The sequence below is a fragment of the Motacilla alba genome, chromosome 14 (genome assembly GCF_015832195.1).
Source record: "Motacilla alba alba isolate MOTALB_02 chromosome 14, Motacilla_alba_V1.0_pri, whole genome shotgun sequence".
NCBI classification, from domain to species: domain Eukaryota; kingdom Metazoa; phylum Chordata; class Aves; order Passeriformes; family Motacillidae; genus Motacilla; species Motacilla alba.
Genome location: NC_052029.1, coordinates 12,251,004 through 12,268,569, shown reverse-complemented (window position 1 = coordinate 12,268,569; position 17,566 = coordinate 12,251,004). Strand labels below are relative to the sequence as shown.

The 17,566-nt window shown below is 46.9% G+C and overlaps 2 protein-coding genes across 5 annotated transcripts in view; both read left to right on the top strand.

Annotated features, from left to right (window-relative positions):
- IQCE (IQ motif containing E) overlaps window positions 1–4,911 on the top strand; it is a 32,379-nt gene extending 27,468 nt beyond the window's left edge. Inside the window, exons 24-25 of one of the 2 annotated variants that reach the window (XM_038151346.1) lie at window positions 3–66; window positions 1,936–4,911. In XM_038151346.1, the coding sequence (XP_038007274.1) occupies window positions 3–50 (48 nt within the window). In that variant the 3' untranslated portion in view covers window positions 51–66; window positions 1,936–4,911. Of the gene's footprint in view, window positions 1–2 lie in introns of both variants that reach the window. The other variant, XM_038151345.1, reaches the window with a different exon arrangement.
- Window positions 4,912–6,414: 1,503 nt separating this feature from the next.
- Window positions 6,415–17,566, top strand: part of TTYH3 (tweety family member 3) — a 76,170-nt gene continuing 65,018 nt past the window's right edge. Inside the window, exon 1 of one of the 3 annotated variants that reach the window (XM_038150830.1) lies at window positions 6,415–6,673. In XM_038150830.1, coding sequence (XP_038006758.1) covers window positions 6,551–6,673 — 123 coding nt within the window. In that variant the 5' untranslated portion in view covers window positions 6,415–6,550. The remainder of the gene's footprint in view (window positions 6,674–17,566) is intronic. The other 2 variants (XM_038150828.1, XM_038150829.1) reach the window with 2 other exon arrangements.

The following is a 17,566-nucleotide window of genomic DNA, read 5'->3' as shown; positions in this document are numbered from 1 at the left end:
AGCTCTACTGGCATATTCTCTGGATTTCTTACGAGAAACTTCACTTTTAAGTCTTAAACACCAGAGGTAATCCATGAGGCATGAATGGAAAAATTTGGTATTATTTCTTGGAGCAGACTAGTCTTGAATTCAGTTGAAAGCAATTAAACATTCACACTTAGTTATATTAAGCCATAATTTGTCTGCAGCTGAAGTTGGAATGCCCTTGACTCTTGCAAGCTTTGCAGCATCTCTCTGTGGTAGGTTTGTCAGTTAATGAATTGCTTTCCTCATACAAACTTTTTAAGGGGAGAAAAAAGTTTCGTTCAATGGGCATCATTAAGACCTGCAATGAGCAAAACTTCCATGTTGGACTCCAGGTTCGTAGGGAAGCATTTTCAGGCATGGTTGGTGGTCAGGTGCTGCATCAGTTCCTCTGATGTTTCCTTCTGTTTGCTGAAGTGCTGCTGTGCTGGTGGAGGCAGCCCTGACATCCCTTCCCAATGCCTGCCCTGCTTTTGGTGTGTTTTTGGCACTTTGCTTACACGTAGTGTTCAGTAGCCACTCCTGCCGTGCTCAAGGAAGAGCCTTGAACAGGAAGGGTTGCTGTGTTCTCAGGAATTCACTCTGGTCCAGTTCACTGATGAAATTGCACCCTGCTCCCCCTGCCCCTCCCTGCCTGGCTCTCCCAATTACCCTTTTCAAACCTGAGTATCTGGACCCCCCCTGCTCTCCAGGACAGTGTCTGTGTTGTTCCCCTCACCAGAGCTGTGTCTGAACCAATGTCCCCCTGCTCTCCAGTGTTTGTGTTCCCCTCACCAGAGCTGTGTCTGGACCAATGTCCCAGCTCAAGGTGTGGCTCAGGCTGTCCCAGCTCCCCTCTCCTGGGGAGGGTTTTCCCTCACAGACACATTGCACTGGCTACCACATAAGCCTCTGTAGGGTTTCTAGTGCTGGTCGTGTCAACAGAGCTGTCATAAATTCTTGATGCTCAAAATGGTCTGGGAAGAAGCAGGAGGGACAGGAGGGACATCCTGTCCCTCCATTCCATTGCCAAAGGCTGTCTTACCTCCCTTATTGTCATCCATGTCATTGCTGTCCCCTCCTGAGCCCATCAGCTCTGCAGAGCTGAGCCTCTGCCTCAGCAATGAAAGTCTCTGCTGTGCTCTGACTTTAGGGAAGGAATTCTGTAAAATCTGTCACCTGGTTACAGTGCTGCTGTAAAAAAAGGCTGTGCTTGAATGGCCTCTAGGTGTATGCATGGAAAATTAGAAGAGCTTTTTCTAAATGGGATTGACCATGAGTGCCTGTAGTACAAGTTACAACGTTCTGCACAAACATTGCTTTGCATTGCCATTATTGAGCAATAATCCTTATTTGGAACTTATACAAATTGTGGCAGAACCTTCTATTTATCTAACCTGGAAATTTTTCCTGAACAGGCTCTCTGTAATCCACTCAGAGAATTGGCAGTTTTCTTCTCCCTCTCGGCAGATATTTAATAGCCAAGTATTGCATTTCCATGCTAGTAAACCTTCATTATTATACAAAACGTACCAGAATGTTATGAAGAAATACCTTAAATAATTAAATAGAAACGAAGAGTGACAAAACAAACGAACAAAGTGCAATTTGAGCTGTGTTATTCTTTCCTTTTTATGTTCACTTATTTGCTAATTTGCTGAACTTACTGGACTGCAGTGGGTCTTGCTGTGATTAGAGGGAGTTTGCCAAGTTCCTTTGTAATTGTTTCTTAGCAATTAACTAAATAATAGAATGTTCTCTGTGTGGCTCTCTGGGGAAAAGAGCGGGCAGGTGCTTTTGCAATAGGATTTCCACATCTTCCACCCATTTCCCTAGAACTCAGTTTAAAAAGACCAGTAAAACATGAGAAAGAGAGAGAACATTGCCTCAGGATTGGAAATTAAAGAATTAACCTATTATTATTTCTTTCAGTTGGCTGGAAGCTTTTTTTGCTGGCCCTGGTAGTGGCTATTTTTTGTGTAAACCTGAAAGTCCCCGCCAGGACGTCAGAGGAAAGTCATGAAAACCCAAATGTATCTTCCTGCCTGCAGATGCCTCCACTCAGGGGAAGTCCTTCAAGCTGGGAGGAGAAGTCAGCTGGGAAGATCCCTGGCTTTACTGGGAGACCAAGCTGTCATGGAGGGGGCAGAGATGTCTGGGGGAGGCTGGAGAGCAGCCCTGGCTTTGTTATTTCCTTTGACTTTGAGCAGAAAATTACAGAGGAAGCCCTGGGAGGAGAGGAAGGGTAATTTTAATGGAGGCACAGTTTAGCTCAGCGGGAAGGAGGCACGGCTGGGTGGAAGGGCAGAGTTTATGGAGCGGTGGAGTCAGAGGTGTGGCCCGGCAGTGGCAGCTGAGTGCCGAGGCACGGTTTTCTTCTGACCTCCCCATGACCATCTGTAATTTAGTCCCTGTCTCAAGAGGGTAACTCATCCATCTGCTGGCACTTGGAGTGCAAACTTGCCTTTTTTCCTTCTTTTTTCTTTTTTTCTTTTTTTTTTTTTAATCTGTATTGTTAGCTAAAACCTTTTGTAGCACATATTAGGTTTGACAGTCGGGGGAAGACTCCTTGCTCCAGATTATATTAAAAGCTGAATTATTTAATTTCATAGTGAAATCAGAAAAGCCAGGGGTAGGAGGTTGCTGTTTTAAAAGGTGCTCTCATTGCCAGTACCACTTCAGCAGTAGGGATGTCTGGAATCAGAAGCTTGTGAAGAGTGAAAAATGCTACATTTCTTGGAGGGCTTCTGTAGACTGCCTGATGGTCTCAAGAGGATGGAGGACAGCACTGGCTGCCTTATTTTGGAGATTTAAACTAGTCTTTTTATCTTTGCTATTTTTAACGTGAAACATTTCTCATCTGCCTATTTTGTCCATTGATTCTTTAGCAAAGCCACTGTCAGAACAAGTTAGCAAACACTAATGCTGCTCTTTAGGTTATTTTTCAGCGGGATTATCAGTGAACAAGCTGACATTTGCAGTTCGCTTTGCTTGACTGTAGAACTGCTTTCCATGCAGGGGTGATTTACTGTTAGATTTTATTCCTGGGATGTCACGACAGTGTCTCGTTTGTTCATTTGGCTTTGGCAAAAGAGAGTGTACTTATTTGTGTGGCAAGGAAAGAAAGGCTGCTATAATCTAAACATGAGAGCCTTGATAACTGTTTTGTCATGTACTCAAGAGTTACCTGCATAGGATCAAATGAGAGATGCTGGACATCCAAGAATTGCAGATATTTCTTTGTGATGTGGCACAACGGGCTGGAATGCCATGGAAAGTATGGCTAGTGCTGGATCCTGTGGTTTGTCTCTTATTCCTCGTTTGCTGAATCCATTCTGCTCTTCATTTTCCCATATCATTATAAATAATTGTGGGGGAGAAATGAAAACTGTTGATGCCTCTGTTTCTCTGTAATCCCCAGTCCTCATTCTGCTCTAATTTAATCCAGTTGTCTCAGCAGCAGGAGGCTGAGGGGAGGCTTGCACACCAGCACTGCTCCCTTTCCCCTCACCCCCAGCCCCACAGAGTGCCTCGAACACCCACCCCCATGGAACAGCATCCAGCTTTTCCTGTCATTTATTCCAAAACTTTCTGTGCAGTTTGATTTACATCAGCCCTGTCAAACAAGATCTCAGTGTGGCGTCCTGGCTGCATCTTCTCTCCCCTGTCCCTCACATGCTGACAGAGGTGCTTGGACTTGCAGCCTGGTGGGGGTTTTGTGTCCATCCAGAGGCCCGTGGCTGTGGTTACATCTGCAGGACAGATTCCAGCCTTGAGCATTGTAGTGCCAAATTGCATAAACTCTGTGTCAGAAGGGGCTTAGGCAGAGATCTCTTGCTCCCAGCGAGGTCTCTCTGCTCCTTGTCTTTGGGTTGTTAGAACTGGAGGTGAAATATGTTAGACCATTGGCCCTTGAAAGAATTCCTTCTTCCATCCATCCATCCATCCTTGCCAGCACTGTGAAAAAAGCAAAAATAATAAGAAAGAATATAAAATTGGCTGATGTTCAGCTGTCCTGCAGAAAAATAAACCCTTTACTTGGAGAAAGCTGGAGGGAGTTGAGGTCTTGTACCTTTGAATATCTTGTACTTGTGCACACAGCGTGTGGCTCTAAAGCTCTGACGTGTGCCTTAATGCTATTTGGGAGTGATAAGATTGCTTTTTAGCTGTGTTGATAATACTCATATGAAAATCCCATCCTAGTCAAAAGCTGTTGAAGTTTTCAGAACATCAGCAGAAATAATGTTTATTTGCTCTAAGGGGTTAAATGGTCCGTTTTAGCACTTTTGGTCTCCTTATTTATGAAATGCATCAGTCAGGACAAAGTAAAGCATGAAATCCTGGCTGCATTTGGGAAAAGGAATAAAATCATACTTGCAAAAGAGGTGGCTCCATAACATCTACTGATCTGCCACCCTTTAGGAGAATAAAACAGTTGGTGTTACCCTTTTATTTTCCAGTGGGATACACAGCATTCCAATATTCTCTAAGTTTTCATGAGCCATCACAGTTTCTAATTCTAAACAGATGAGTTTCTCAAGCCTGCAAGACCTGGAAATCATTTGCCTGAAGTGTGTTAGAGGACTGGATGATCCTTTTTTCCCTTTCCAACTCCAAATTAAGTTGAGTGGTGTTTAAAAGACAACGCTTTGAGCAATCAGGAGTTGGTGAGGTGTGCTGCAGCAGGGCTGGGAAGGGGACCCAGGGATGGAGAGACTGAGGGTCTGGGAGATGGTCTGAATGGACCAGCCAAGTTTAGGAGCTCCTGCCTTAATGCTGGGCCCTACTGCGTACTTACAGCAAGAATTAAATTATTCATTCTATTCCTTTTAAAACAAAGCAGCAAATATTTTTTTTTGCATTTCAGTTGCAACAGGAGCAGTACAATCTTTGTAATAAAGTGAATGAATTTGGGATAGCTGCTGCTTATCCTTATTTTTTCTGTTTTACCTCACTATCCTAGCATTATCCAGAATATTTATGTACTTACTTGTTTCTGACGTGATCCCCTGAGAAGGTATACTCATCTTTTTTACCTTTTACCTAAAAATATTTTCTGTTCTGTTTAGAAAGAAATGAAAAGCCTTCCCCATTGGGTCAGAGTCTGATCCTTGGGAAGGTGGTGTGTGAGTGGCTCTGTGGGGAGCCCTCCACATGCACAGCTCTGTGGTGTTACGCAGTTAGACGCTGTCATTGCTGAAATATTCAGGTGTTTAATTCATAATTCTGATTTACAATGCCATCAAAACAAGCTGAGAGTTGTAGGTCCCTTCTAGCTGATGAAGCAAGACACTGGCTTTGGGTCAGGGTTTGGGTGAGGCCCAACCTTTGCCTGCAGAGAGAAGGGTGGAAGCTGAACCACAGCACTGCATATCTCCATGGAACAGGTGGAGGGCAGACTTGGAAATCACACCAGAGGCTCATCCATGTTTTTAGACACCTGGGTACCTCTAGAAATTTCCCCCCAAGTTTTAGGCAAACCAAGGCAGGCTGGGGCAGTCAGTGCTGGGGAATAGCTGGCACAGAGGCACTGGTGTGGTCAGTGGCACCAGGGGCTGGAACGTGCAGAGTGCTTGGGTCCACTTTGGAGTTACTTTGGAGGAAGAGGTGTTGGTGTGAGGGGTGGGGATGTGGTTTGATGCTGGGTGTGGACACCCACTCTCTGTCACACGTGGTCCTGTGCCCAGCATCACACAGTCATCGTGTTGGAAAAAACCTCCAAGATCACCAAGCCCAGCAATCAACCCTGCACCATGACCATGTTCACTACTAAACCTTGTCCTTAAGTGCCATATCCGCACATTTTTGAGATGTTCTGAGAGATTCCAAGACTTTGTTCAAATTATTATTATATTATTTTCCCCCTCGTGCTGTCACACTGTGAGAGGTGTCTCCTTAATATTCACCTGTGCTCTTGTTGCTGACACTGCCATGTGCGTGCCCAGCCAAGGGAGTGCTGGATGACATCCTGCCTCCAAGAACTGGGAATTCAGGAAGGGCAAACTTGCTGCCTCTGGATCTTAGGACGGGCGTTGAGACGGACTTGAGGGGCGCTAACAATAAATGACTTTATGCTCCCTTTACCGCTCGGCGTGGCACGAACTGCTTTTACTCCGCCGGCTTTTAGGCTACATCCCAACCTCACCTTCCGCTGTTATAACCGCGGGGCCGCGTGCGCTTCACGGCACCGGGAAATCCGTCGGAAAACAAGCCCAGCGCGGCAGCTCGCGTGGCGGGGGCTCGGGGCCGGCAGCGACCCCCGGTGCCGGGGAGCGGCGGGGGCTCGGGGCCGGCAGCGACCCCCGGTGCCGGGGAGCGGCGGGGGCCGGCCCGGGGCGGGGCGGCGGCGGCGGCGCCAATGGGAGCGGGCGGGCGGCGCCGGGCGCGGGCGGCGGAGCCTCTCGGCGAACAAAGAGGGAGCGGGAGCGGGCGGAGGGACGGCTGAGCGGGCGGGGGGGACGCCCGGCCATGCGGGGCCGGCGGCCGCGGCGCGGGTGAGGCGGGCGGCGCTCCATGGCCGGCGGCTCGGGGTGAGGCAGGCGCGGGCATGGCGGGCGTGAGCTACTCGCCGCCCTGGTGGGTGAGCCTGCTGCACCGCCTGCCGCACCTCAGCCTGCGCTGGGAGCTCACCGCCGCCGACTTCCGACCGCACGACGCCGAGTACCAGCAGGTGGGTCTGCCGGGGCTCGCTGCGTGCGGGCTGCGCGCCCCCGGCTGTGCGGGGCGGCGGGCGCGGGGCTCGGCCCGCCCGGAGGGCGGAGGAGGAGGAGGAGAAGGGGGCGTGCGGCCCCCGCTGGGGCTCCCCGGGTGGGTGGCCGAGGGTGGCGTGTCCCCTCTGCTCCGGGAGCAGGTGTCCCCGCAGGGCCGGGGCAGGCGGGCTCCCGCTGGCGGGGCTGGAGGTCACCACCCCCGGCAAGCCCGAGCTGCCCCCAGCCTGCCCGGAGCCCGAGTTCTTCTTGGCAGAAGCAGAAATTAAAGACTGATAACATCACTGAGGTCGGAAAAGCCCTCCAAGATCAGTGGGCTCAACCTTGGACCCAGAGCCGCCGTGTGCCCGCTGACCCGCATCGCGGAGCGGGGCAGGAGCCGGCTCTGCTGGGCGGCCCGGCCGGGTCCCAGCGCTGCCCGGGCGAACGCACCGTCCCGGCCTGGAGCCGCGGGGCTGCCCGCAGCCACCATGGGCTGTGCCAGGCTCCGCTGTGCCAGGCTCTCCTGTGCAGGCTCCGCTGACCATCCCCTTTGATGCCGCCAGCCCCGCAGCGAGGCCAGCGGTGCCTTTCCAAAACCGGCTGCCTGCCTGCTGGAAAACAGATGACTTAATGCACGAGAGTGGCGTTAGCATCAAGTGCACAGGAGGATGCTCGCAGAATACTTGTGTGCAGCTTTTTTTTTTTTTTTTTTTTTTTTTTTTTTTTTTTTTAATGCTGCTTAGCCTGTATCCTGTGCTTGGTTGGCTGGGCATGTAATTAAAATGATTGTGGAGTGAATCTGTGTGCTCCAACATCTGTGTTCTCTGCTGTCATCTTGGAACAGAGCTGCAGTGACTCTGCTGCCTCGTTTTGCCACGGTCTCTGGTTTTGAAAACACCATTTTGCTTTTCTGAACATACTTGCAGTGTCCTATATACACAGCCTGCTATCACGCACACAGGCATGAAGGCTAAAGCATCTAAGCAGTTCTTGTTTATCCTAGGAGTAGAAGGTATTAGAAATACTTTAGGGAGCAGTATGTTTTGGCTTTTTGTTCTAAACAGATGAACAGATCTGAGGACTGAAGCTAGAGCAAAATGTGAGAGACGTATTTAAAGAGCCATGGGTAGATACAAAGAAGCATCTTTATACAAGCAAATCAAAGGCACTTTTGAGCTAACTTTGTATTTTGAGGCTTCAAATTGTTAATTTGTTTTAGTTCCCTTGGCTTAGCAGAGTTCAAGATGGCCACATGCAGATGTAACGCTGCACAGCAGCTGAACTGTATTTCCATGACCTCAGAGGGTAGCTGCCTTTAAAACAAGGGATATGCAATCCTGGAGATCAGAAGTTAAGAGTTCATTGAAAGATCTTCCTGGGAATGTGTTATCATGAAATAAGCACTCGGTGACCTTTTGAATAGACAGCAGATGTACCAGTTTTCACTTAAATTGCTTGAAAGCATTCCCAGCAATAATCTGGGGTTGTGTTTGATTGTCAGATAATTTTTCTACAGTAATCATATTCCCACTTAAAGCCTTCTGCTGTTCTCCTCCTGTGTAGCTGCCTCCCCTCCCTTGATGACATTAAGGACTTCTTGCACAGCAGTCGATGGCCTTTTAAGTCTTAACATCAGCTCGCAAGAAAACATCTTATCAAATGCAAACTCGAATGTGTGGATTACTGAGGCGTCTGTCGTCAAGAGAATGATTTGAGCAGCAGCAGCTTTGCTGGCTTTGGTGCTGGTGAGGGCCAGCAGGCAGGCTCAGCAGCACTGCAGCCTGTGCTGTCAGTGCTGTGGTTATATAACGACGCTGCTGTGGCTCTGCAAGTTGGCTCTGGAGTTCGCAGGCACATAGATTAATTCTAATGCAGTGAACCAGGGAAACTTAATCCAGGACTGGGAACTGTAATGATAAATGCTCTCTTGTGCTTTAAATGCTTCCGAAGGCCTTTTGGTTTGAATTCTAGATTTTTTTAATGAATTTGTGCCTCTTGCTCTGTGTGCAGCCTGCGCTGGCATTGTCTTCCCTTATCTTTAGGAACCTTTTGTATTTAACAGTTGAGATCATATACATCCTCAAAATTAGGAAGTCCATTTTTAAATTTTAACTTTGGCTTATTTTTCTTTACTTTCTAGGTCTCACTGGTGCAAATTATGTATGTTTTTGTTTTCTGTTCCGTTAGTGATTGATGCTCTGATTCTTAAGTATGAACTGTTAAACTACACACTGCATTTGATTTCCCCAGGGGCTGAGGAGAGGTCAGTGGCAGGTTGCTAGATAAAGTTTATGGGCACAGGTAAGGGCAGGGTGTCCCTACCTGTGAGGAAGGATTGCCTTTGCTAAACTATGTGACTCCAATTCATCTGGGAGCTGGACTGTTGTCATAAATAGCCATACAGCTGGGCTCAGTGTCCAGTCCCATTCTGACATGTTTTGAGGAAGGAAGCAATGTACCCTTTCTGATTCTTCACTGCTTCTCTAGAAAAGATTTCCCAACCCGTGACCACAGGAAAGCAGCACTTTCCTTATAAAACTCTTTTCTTTAGTCACCTTTCAGCAAATACCCACCTGTTTGTTGTACTCCCGTTTTGATGGGCTTTGAAATTGTGCATCAACTGATCATCCCACTCCAGCCAGAAGTGGAACTCAGTGACCTGGGTTTGCATGTTGTCCTGTCACCTGTTGCAGTGCCACATGCTGCTGCAGGTGAGGAGGCTGCTGCCTGAAGAGGCTTTGCACCTCTGCCTAGCAGGATTAGCCTAATGCCAAGCTGCTGTTCCCCTGAGGCAGCAGCCCAGCGATTGTGCCCTGAAACCTCTCTGAAGGAGGGCAGATAAGCACGCTGCCACTCTTTGAAGTCTAGGTCTTTGTTAAGTCTTCTGGGACCCTGGATGGTGGGGAATGTCTAGCAGGATGCAGATGCAATGGCTGTTTCTGCTGTTCTGGCCCAAGGAGTCCCTTGGCCAGGGCAGCAGGGACGCCTGCTGTGTGCTGGGCTGTCTCAAGGCGGCTGCAGCCATTGTGTACCAACGTGCTGGGGCTTCCTCCTTTTGTCTGAGAGCATGAGAAATGCTCATGGCAGTGCTGCTGCCAAGGGCTGAGATCAGTGCAGCTGCAGGTTTTGGCTGCGTACCTTCTTCACCTGAGTCAGGCTCTAAAACACTCTCTCTCGGTATTACTTTACTCTTTATCTTCTTCCACGGCATATCTTGTTGCGTTAGGTTAGACCAGTGTGTGTGAGTGTGGAGCAGCAGAACAGATCCTTCCCCTCCGGACTAGATTGTTTAAAAATGCATGTGTATCCTGATATCCTTCAGATGCTCTGCTTCTGCCACAACAAGCAGTGCAACCAGTTGTTTTCTTTTTCTGGAGGAGTTGAGGTGAATCTCCATGTAGAATGAGCTGGGGTTGTGGTCCTCCTTCTGCAGGGGTTTGGCATGCTGGTGAGTCCTATCAGAGCTGCCTTCGTGTGCTGCTTGCAGGACTTGCTCCATAGTCCTCCCTACAGGGGATCTTATCAGACCAGTTCTTTTCCTAATCCTCCCATGAATCATTTGGGTTGAAAATATCTTGATATGAACAGCTTTGTTCTGGCTGTATTCTCATCTGAGTCATACTGCAGTGCTCTGCAAAGCCTTTTCATTGTGTAGTGAGTCACAAATTCTGGAGTGAAGGGAATGTAAAAATGGAGCAGAGCTCCTGTTCCTTCTGACAGCATCATGCTAATACCAGTTCAGGTCTCCCTGCCTTTTGCTGCTGATCAAATCATGATGATCTTGCCACTACTGTCCACTTACTTTCCAGTTCAGCTGATTGGCCCAGTGAGACAGTCCTGAGACTGCTGCTGGCACCAGTTTAATTTATTTAGCAACGTAAGAACTCCTACTTTGACTGACTTAGCTGCATGGCGTTGAATTCGCTTTCTTTCTCAGGGTAGAGTTGGTTAAGAGCCTTGAAGTAGTGTGGAGGTCACGTGCTGGAGAGAAATAGAAAAGCTGAATAGCTTTGTGATACAGCACAACAACAGGTAATGGGATATCTGCTCCAGCCAGGCTGTCTGTACACTGACAGAAAAGGAGACTGTGGCACTTCATCTCTGCAGTCTGACTGTGGGCTGAGAAGTGCCCTGTGAACAGTGAAGGAGAAAAGAGGCTGTAAAAGCTAAACCACAGAGCCCTTTGGAGTTTCTGCTTTCTCTTCATTGCTGGAAAATGACGATGTTGACACAAACCTGTGTAAATGAAAAGGTTATGTGTGAGTCAGGCTAGAATAAAGAAAAATTCTCCAGCATCTTTGAAGCTCATCCCTTGCACTGCTTCGTGCCTTCTCAGTACGAGTCAGAGCTGCAGATGCATGGCTAGTAGGTGTAATGGCAGCTGTTTGTGCTTTGGAAGATGACTGATGATTGATTCACACCAATTAAGATGCAGAATCGTGCTGAAGGAAGCAGTGACAAGAGCAGGGACATGCTCTAGTCCTTGGCTTTGAGATGCTCTCTTCAGTGTTGTCACCCAGGAGTTTCCTATCATGCCTCTGTCAGTGCTTTCGTGTCATAATGTTCTTTTTCTCCCTCTGTACGTGTGCTGAGAAGGGATCCAGCAGGGAAAGGTGCTGTGTAAGCCCAACGATCCTTCCCTTTTTTTGGCTTGCAGTCTCTAATCCAAGGCATGTGTGTTTGAACCCATAGCCAAAGGTTCAGCAAGGAATTAATTCTGTCAGGTACTTTCTGGCTCTGTGAGGCTGTTTCCCTACACATAACAGCTAACGTCGTCCTTGGAAGTATTTCTTGGCTGGAGAAACATGATGGAGCCCAAACTGCCAAAAAACTTGGATTATAGAGATTGTTTTAGAACTTCCTCTACTGTACTGGCATCTTATTTCAATTTTGAAACCAAGAGTCTTTCTGTAAATTGGAAACATGTGTATTAGTCAAGTTGGATGACGTGTTTTTGTCTAGTTGGCTCAAAGTCAGAGGGTAATGTGCCTTTTTTAAAGGGGTTGGACTGAAGGTTTCTTTCTTTCAAGAACAGATGGATCCCTTCCAAGGTCTGATCAGCTATCCTGCTGTAGCACCAGCTTGCTCATATTTCCAGAGAGGTTAAGTGACCCCTGTTAGTAGAATCCAATGTTTTCTGATGAAATTGAAGTTGTTTTTATTTTTTAAGAGCTGCTGGTAAATTCCCTCTCCCCTTTACTCATCAGTGTCGGCTGCATGAGTAACCGTGCAGTAATGCCTCCTATCAGCAAACTGCTGCTGTGCTCTGACTCCTCTGCCTTTGGTCTGGAAGAGCCTTTACTGATGGGCAGCACCACAATGAATAACCAAAAAGGTAGAACCAAGACTGTTTTGGGCTGATTTTTACCAAGGGTAGACATAAAATGTGTCCTGTTGACCATTCATGCAGTCATGCAGCAGCATATGGTACGCAGAGAGGAAGAAAGCCCACCTTTGCCAGCTTTCTGTCTGCAGCCTTGCTTTGTTTTGCTGACCCATGCTGTGCTGCCACGTTTTCAGATGGTCTCCTGAGAACTGGCAGTTTCTGGAAACACTGTAATTACCCTACTCCAGTCAAAAAAAAAAAGCAACTGTTCTAAAGGTATGGTTTTAGCAGAGTACACAGGGGTTGAAGGTGTCTTGTGGTATGTGGAGGAAAGGAGATGCAGGTGAGTGTGCAGAGATGTAAACCATGCTCGCTTCCTCTGGGTGGGATCCCAAAACGATTCATCCTGCACAGAGAAGCTGCTGGTGCCAACCTGGTGAGCTTCCCAGCCTTAAGACACATTTATACAGCATGTGGTGCCCTGAAGGTACCATGCTGGTCTCAGCTGGAAGGGCAGAACCAGAGTTGAAAACGTGTCTGGTTGTGGTGGCCCACTGGCACCCTGGCGCTTCTGCACCTACACAACATTTGTCTTCCTGAGAATGCTCCATTTTTATCCACATGAGTGTAACACCATATGACTCCTGGTCTGCAAAACCTGATCTCTAGCAGTCTGGAGAAAGGGGTGAGCAAATTCAGTTCACTCTTAGAGTGTCTTGCCTCTTTTTGTTCTTTTCCCCTTCATGCCTTTTTGAGCAGGGGAACATCTGTGGTGTCCAGGTTAACAAGTGCCTTTGTTTAAATCCTTATCCAATAAAGCAAGCAGTGCTTAAAGCAGATGTTGATGTGGATTTTTAGTGTTCTTTATTTTTTGTTATTAGGGAAAGTGAGAAATTCTCACCCAGAAGAACATATCCCATTAGGCAGGGCTCTGGAGATTAAGGGCAGGAAGTCAGGTGCTTTCTCTGACTTAATCCCAAGGCTCTGAATGTGGATTAAGGGGCTGTGCCACAAGTCTTTTTGATCTCTTACTTGTATTTTGGGATTATATTTATTTTGGAACCTGTAAACAAAAACCTGTCCATTGAATACAAGTGAGAGGAAAGTTATGGGCCTGTGTCTCATCAGGTTTCTTGCCCTGACAGTCAGGGGAACAAGCACTCTCCAATCCCTTGGAATTTGTGTCTTTTTTTCTGTTCTTTCTGTTTCATTTGGTTTAGTTTTTTCCTTTTCCTTTTCTTCCAGGACAAGGCTAATTTTACCCCATTTCTCCTGCTCCCCTGCCCCCAGCAGCACCCACTGATGGAAGGGTGGAGTCCAGAGCTGATGGTGTTTGTGTAGCAGCGCTGTGCTGTGGCAGAGTTTGCAGGGTCACCCTGCTGGGGACACTCCTGTACCTGTGAGGATGGCTGTGCTGAAGGGCCAGTGATGATGGCCAAAGCTTTCCTGAAGTCATTCTTTCACAGGCTTTGATGAATTTGCTTGGGTGGCTGCAAGCAAGCAGTGAGTAAGGTGGTGCTCACTCTTAATTTTCTTAGGGTGGAAGGGAGTCAGCACCTCGTTTGCATTGACCTCTTGGTGACTGTCCTCTTCTTGTTCCTGTTTTAATTTTCAGTAGTAACTTTTCCACCAGTTACGGTGAGATTTCCCATTCCCCTTGAGTGAGTAGGAGAACTTGGCTTGTTTTCAGCTGAGTGTGATTCCCATAGCTGGGGGAAGGGATGTGATGTCTGGGAATTTATTTGCTCTAAGATTCAGATGAGACCTGAGTAACTTTGGAATGTATCAGGATTACTTACTGCACTGAACCTCAATTCTCACTTTTAAGGCATGAATAAGACTCATAATACTCAGGGGCGTATTGATGTATGCTGAGGGAATAATAATAATAATAATAATAATAATAATAATAATAATAATAATAATAATAACAATAATAACAATAATAATAATAATAATAGCATCCAAGCCCAGTAACTTTGCTCCTCTCTTGGCAAGGCTGCATTTTCTGGGTATGTCATCCTACCAGTTCTTTGTTTTAGCTGATGACAATGATTAACAAGACAGATGAGCTAAAATCAAGGAGGATCAAGTTCAAGCAAGGCTTCTAGTCCTGGGGATGCATTCATATGACAGTCTGAAAAAACAAAAAAAGTCATCACTGTTAAAAATCCTCTCCTTTCCTCCACTTCAAGGGGTGACTGATGTGTTGTAGCAGTGAAAAACTGGGAATTGGTTACATTTATTCTCAAACCAGAAATTATTTTGGTGCATGGTGAAGGGGTCTCCAGGTATCTAATGAAGAGTGGCTGTGGGGCAGAGCCATGCTGATGCTTTTTTTTTTATTATTATTATTAAATAAACTAGGAAAGAACAAAACACAGAGCACTTTCATGTTGCTAAAGCTTTCATTTCAAACTTTTTTTTTTTTTTTTAGGTTTCTGCGTAATGAGCCACTTATAGTCTTTGAGTCTGATCTTGTAATTGTGAGCTTTAGGGTTTGGTAAGCTGCAAATGTGCACGTTTTTGCAAAGTAGTCATTTGTGTTCTGAGGCTGCGAGGCTATTCTCTTGCAAGAAAAAAGAAAAGTAGGTTAGCGTGCAATCCTCCCTTCTCCAAGCACTGGGTAACATAAGGGCAACATTTGCAATAATGTGTGCTTTCACATGCTTATCAGGTTGCTTGCTTCAGCAGATGTAATGAGTGCCAGCCCGCTTTTTAGTTATTATTTTAACAAATGAGCGGTTTTTGGTCGGTGGTGAGAGCAGCATTGAAACCATCCAGGGAAAGAGCTGACACTCCCCTTCACCTTCACTTTAACTGGAGCTGCGCCCTCGGATTGCATTTCCTCGGTCACTATAAATGCTTTTTCTGGCTGATATGGCTCAGAATGGTGCCACACGTGCATATGCATGAAAGCCCTTTGTAGTGTGAAATTAGGGATGAAAGATATTGCTAATCAGCCCTAACAATGCGGGACTTATTCCTGGACGAGGGGAAAAGGGAATGCGGGGAATGGATGTTTCACAAATGTGTAACACATTCAGACACGCTGTGATGCCAGTGTTGGTGTCTGTGCACGGACGCCCTTTTCAGGCTGTAAAATGCTGCTGTTCATGCCGGGAATTTAAACAAGCCTTCTATTCAAGGCAGAAATTCAAAATAACGCCAAAATCCAAATGGAGGCACTTCAGTTGCATAATAGTGTCTGTTACAAGGAGGCCTTGGTGCAGGAGATGATGTAATGCTCCTTAAGATAAGGCCCAAGCTGGGGTTGGGGAGAAAGGGAAGATGGTGTCAGTGACAGAGCCATTAAAAGTATTCCTAATGGTGTCAGAGCTTTCCATAGGGCGTTAATTAGCACGCCTGAATAATTCCAAAGTTGGTTGTGTTACAACTGTACATGTGGAAAAAACCTGCTCAGTGCTACCTGTTTTCTCTGATCACAATCGCTTTTTCCCTGGGGTGAGCTTTCTTGAAGTTCAACAGTGTGCTCAAATTCCTGTAGCTGATAAACTGGTAGTTTTGACACTTGCTCCAGGAGCTGAGAGTGCCTCAGTCTGCCAAGGAGATGCTTTCTGCTGCTTGCTGAAATTGCAGCGCTTCTCACCGGGGCTGTGGCTGTTCCGAGGCCTCCGGCAGTTTACTTTATTTCCTCCTTAAGTTCGTGGTTCGTCTATTCTTGTTTTCTTCAGTTTAGGGATGGTCCGAGCTGTATCCTCACTGCAAGTGCCTGCTTTGGGCTGGCGCGGTCCGAGGGGGCGCCAGGATTGCCCGCCCCGTCCCCTTTCTCCCTGCTTTCACAGTATTCGCTCCAGGAAATGCTGAGAAAGTCGGGCCTAATGGAATTCATGAAATTCAAGCTGTGCTTCAATGGAAACGTGTTTTCAATTTCTGCCTCCTCGGGAGCCTGAGCCCGGGCTGGAATTGCCGGCGCTGGCTGGGGGCTGGGGCCGGCGTGAATGGAAGCGCCGGAGTCAGCGCTCTGCCCCGCCGGGCCCGGCCGCTCTCTCCCCGCTCTCTCCCCGCTCTCTCCCCGCTCTCTCTCGGCATTCAAAGGCTGCTGAGCGCTTTGTGGCAGCTTCAGGAAGCGTTTTTGTATTCAGCTGTCCAAAAAGCCCAAGCGTTTTTCCTGCTGGGTTTGATCTGGCTGTCGGGGTCTGAATGACAGTGACACGTAGGAGAGGAACGTGATGGGGGAAGCATCAGCTGCGGGTGGTTTATCCCCCCTCTCTGCTCTTGATCCTGCTCACGGTGTCCTTTGAGTGTCCTGCAGCCGATTAAGGGTGAGAATTATAATGGTGACTCAAAAGCCTTTGGTAAAACTCATTAATTCATTCCTCCTTTAATTAGACACCCAGCCATGGGTTTATAATTATCAGAGCCCAGGAACGTTTGCAGCTGGAATAAGCTGTGCTGCATCAATTGCAGAATTAGTGGATTTTTGGCAAATGTAGATATGGTGAGCTCCTCTCAGGTCTGTTTTTTGGTGAGGAACGTGCAAGGGCATAGAAATGAAAGAAGCAGCTGAGTGTGTGTTGTGACTGACCTCTGGCTGAATCTTGCCTTGTGGTGTTGAACTGAGAGGAAAGGGTGGAGCTGTCCTGCTTATAAATATTTTTTTTTCCTTGGGAGGTGTAATAATGTAACTTTCAAAGAGAGAAAAGAGGAAGGGGAATCTAATGAAAATATTAACTTAATATGGAATATTGTATAAAACCTTTAGCACCCAGTGGAATTACACTTTTGGAATAAGTGTACCAAGAACAGCTGCAGGCATTGCACACAGCACCCATTTGGTTTTTGGAAGTCAGGGAACAGCTGGGTGCTCTATGATGAAAAGTACCAGGTACTTTTTTGAATCTTCTGGGGGAAGAAAATCAATAGTGAACTTCTATTATTTTGTAATGTCTTCTCGTTTCTGAAATGGGAAGCAAGGTAATTTTCAGAACTGATTTGTGCAGCTGACCCCCAGCAACAGATGACTGGGGTCTTGTGAGGGAAGCTTGTGCTGCTTCTGGTACCTTTGAAATGCTCATGGGTTCTTTTCTTTTGCAGAAGAAGAACTAGGGAGAAGACTGAAAGGATTTCAGGGAGGACTTGTTCTTTCTACCGTATTGCATTTCTGCTTGTAGTTCTGATCCTTGTGAATGCCATGGTAGACCCTGATAATATGATTTCCTTTTAGCATTGGACTGACAGGCTGTCAAGTGTGAGCAATCCAAAAAGGCACAGACCTAAGAAGAGGCTAGGGATGGAGATAGCTGGGCTTAGAGATGATTGAAGAGATAGGTTTCCTTTTTTAATATTTTTTTTTCCTTAGAATTTTTGAGTAAGGTTAGAATGAACATTTTGGACTTGAAAACAACGGAGCTGTTGCACAAGAGTAGATCAGAGGTACTGCTAGGCAATGGCAAGTATTAATGTTCATGTACCCTTAAGAGGGAAACTGTTTCAGTTGGAGTAGGTGGCAGGAAAAAATGGATCAGCTGTGTTTTGGGTCTTTTTCTGTCTGGATTTAGTGGAAAGCACAGATAGTACATCCAGT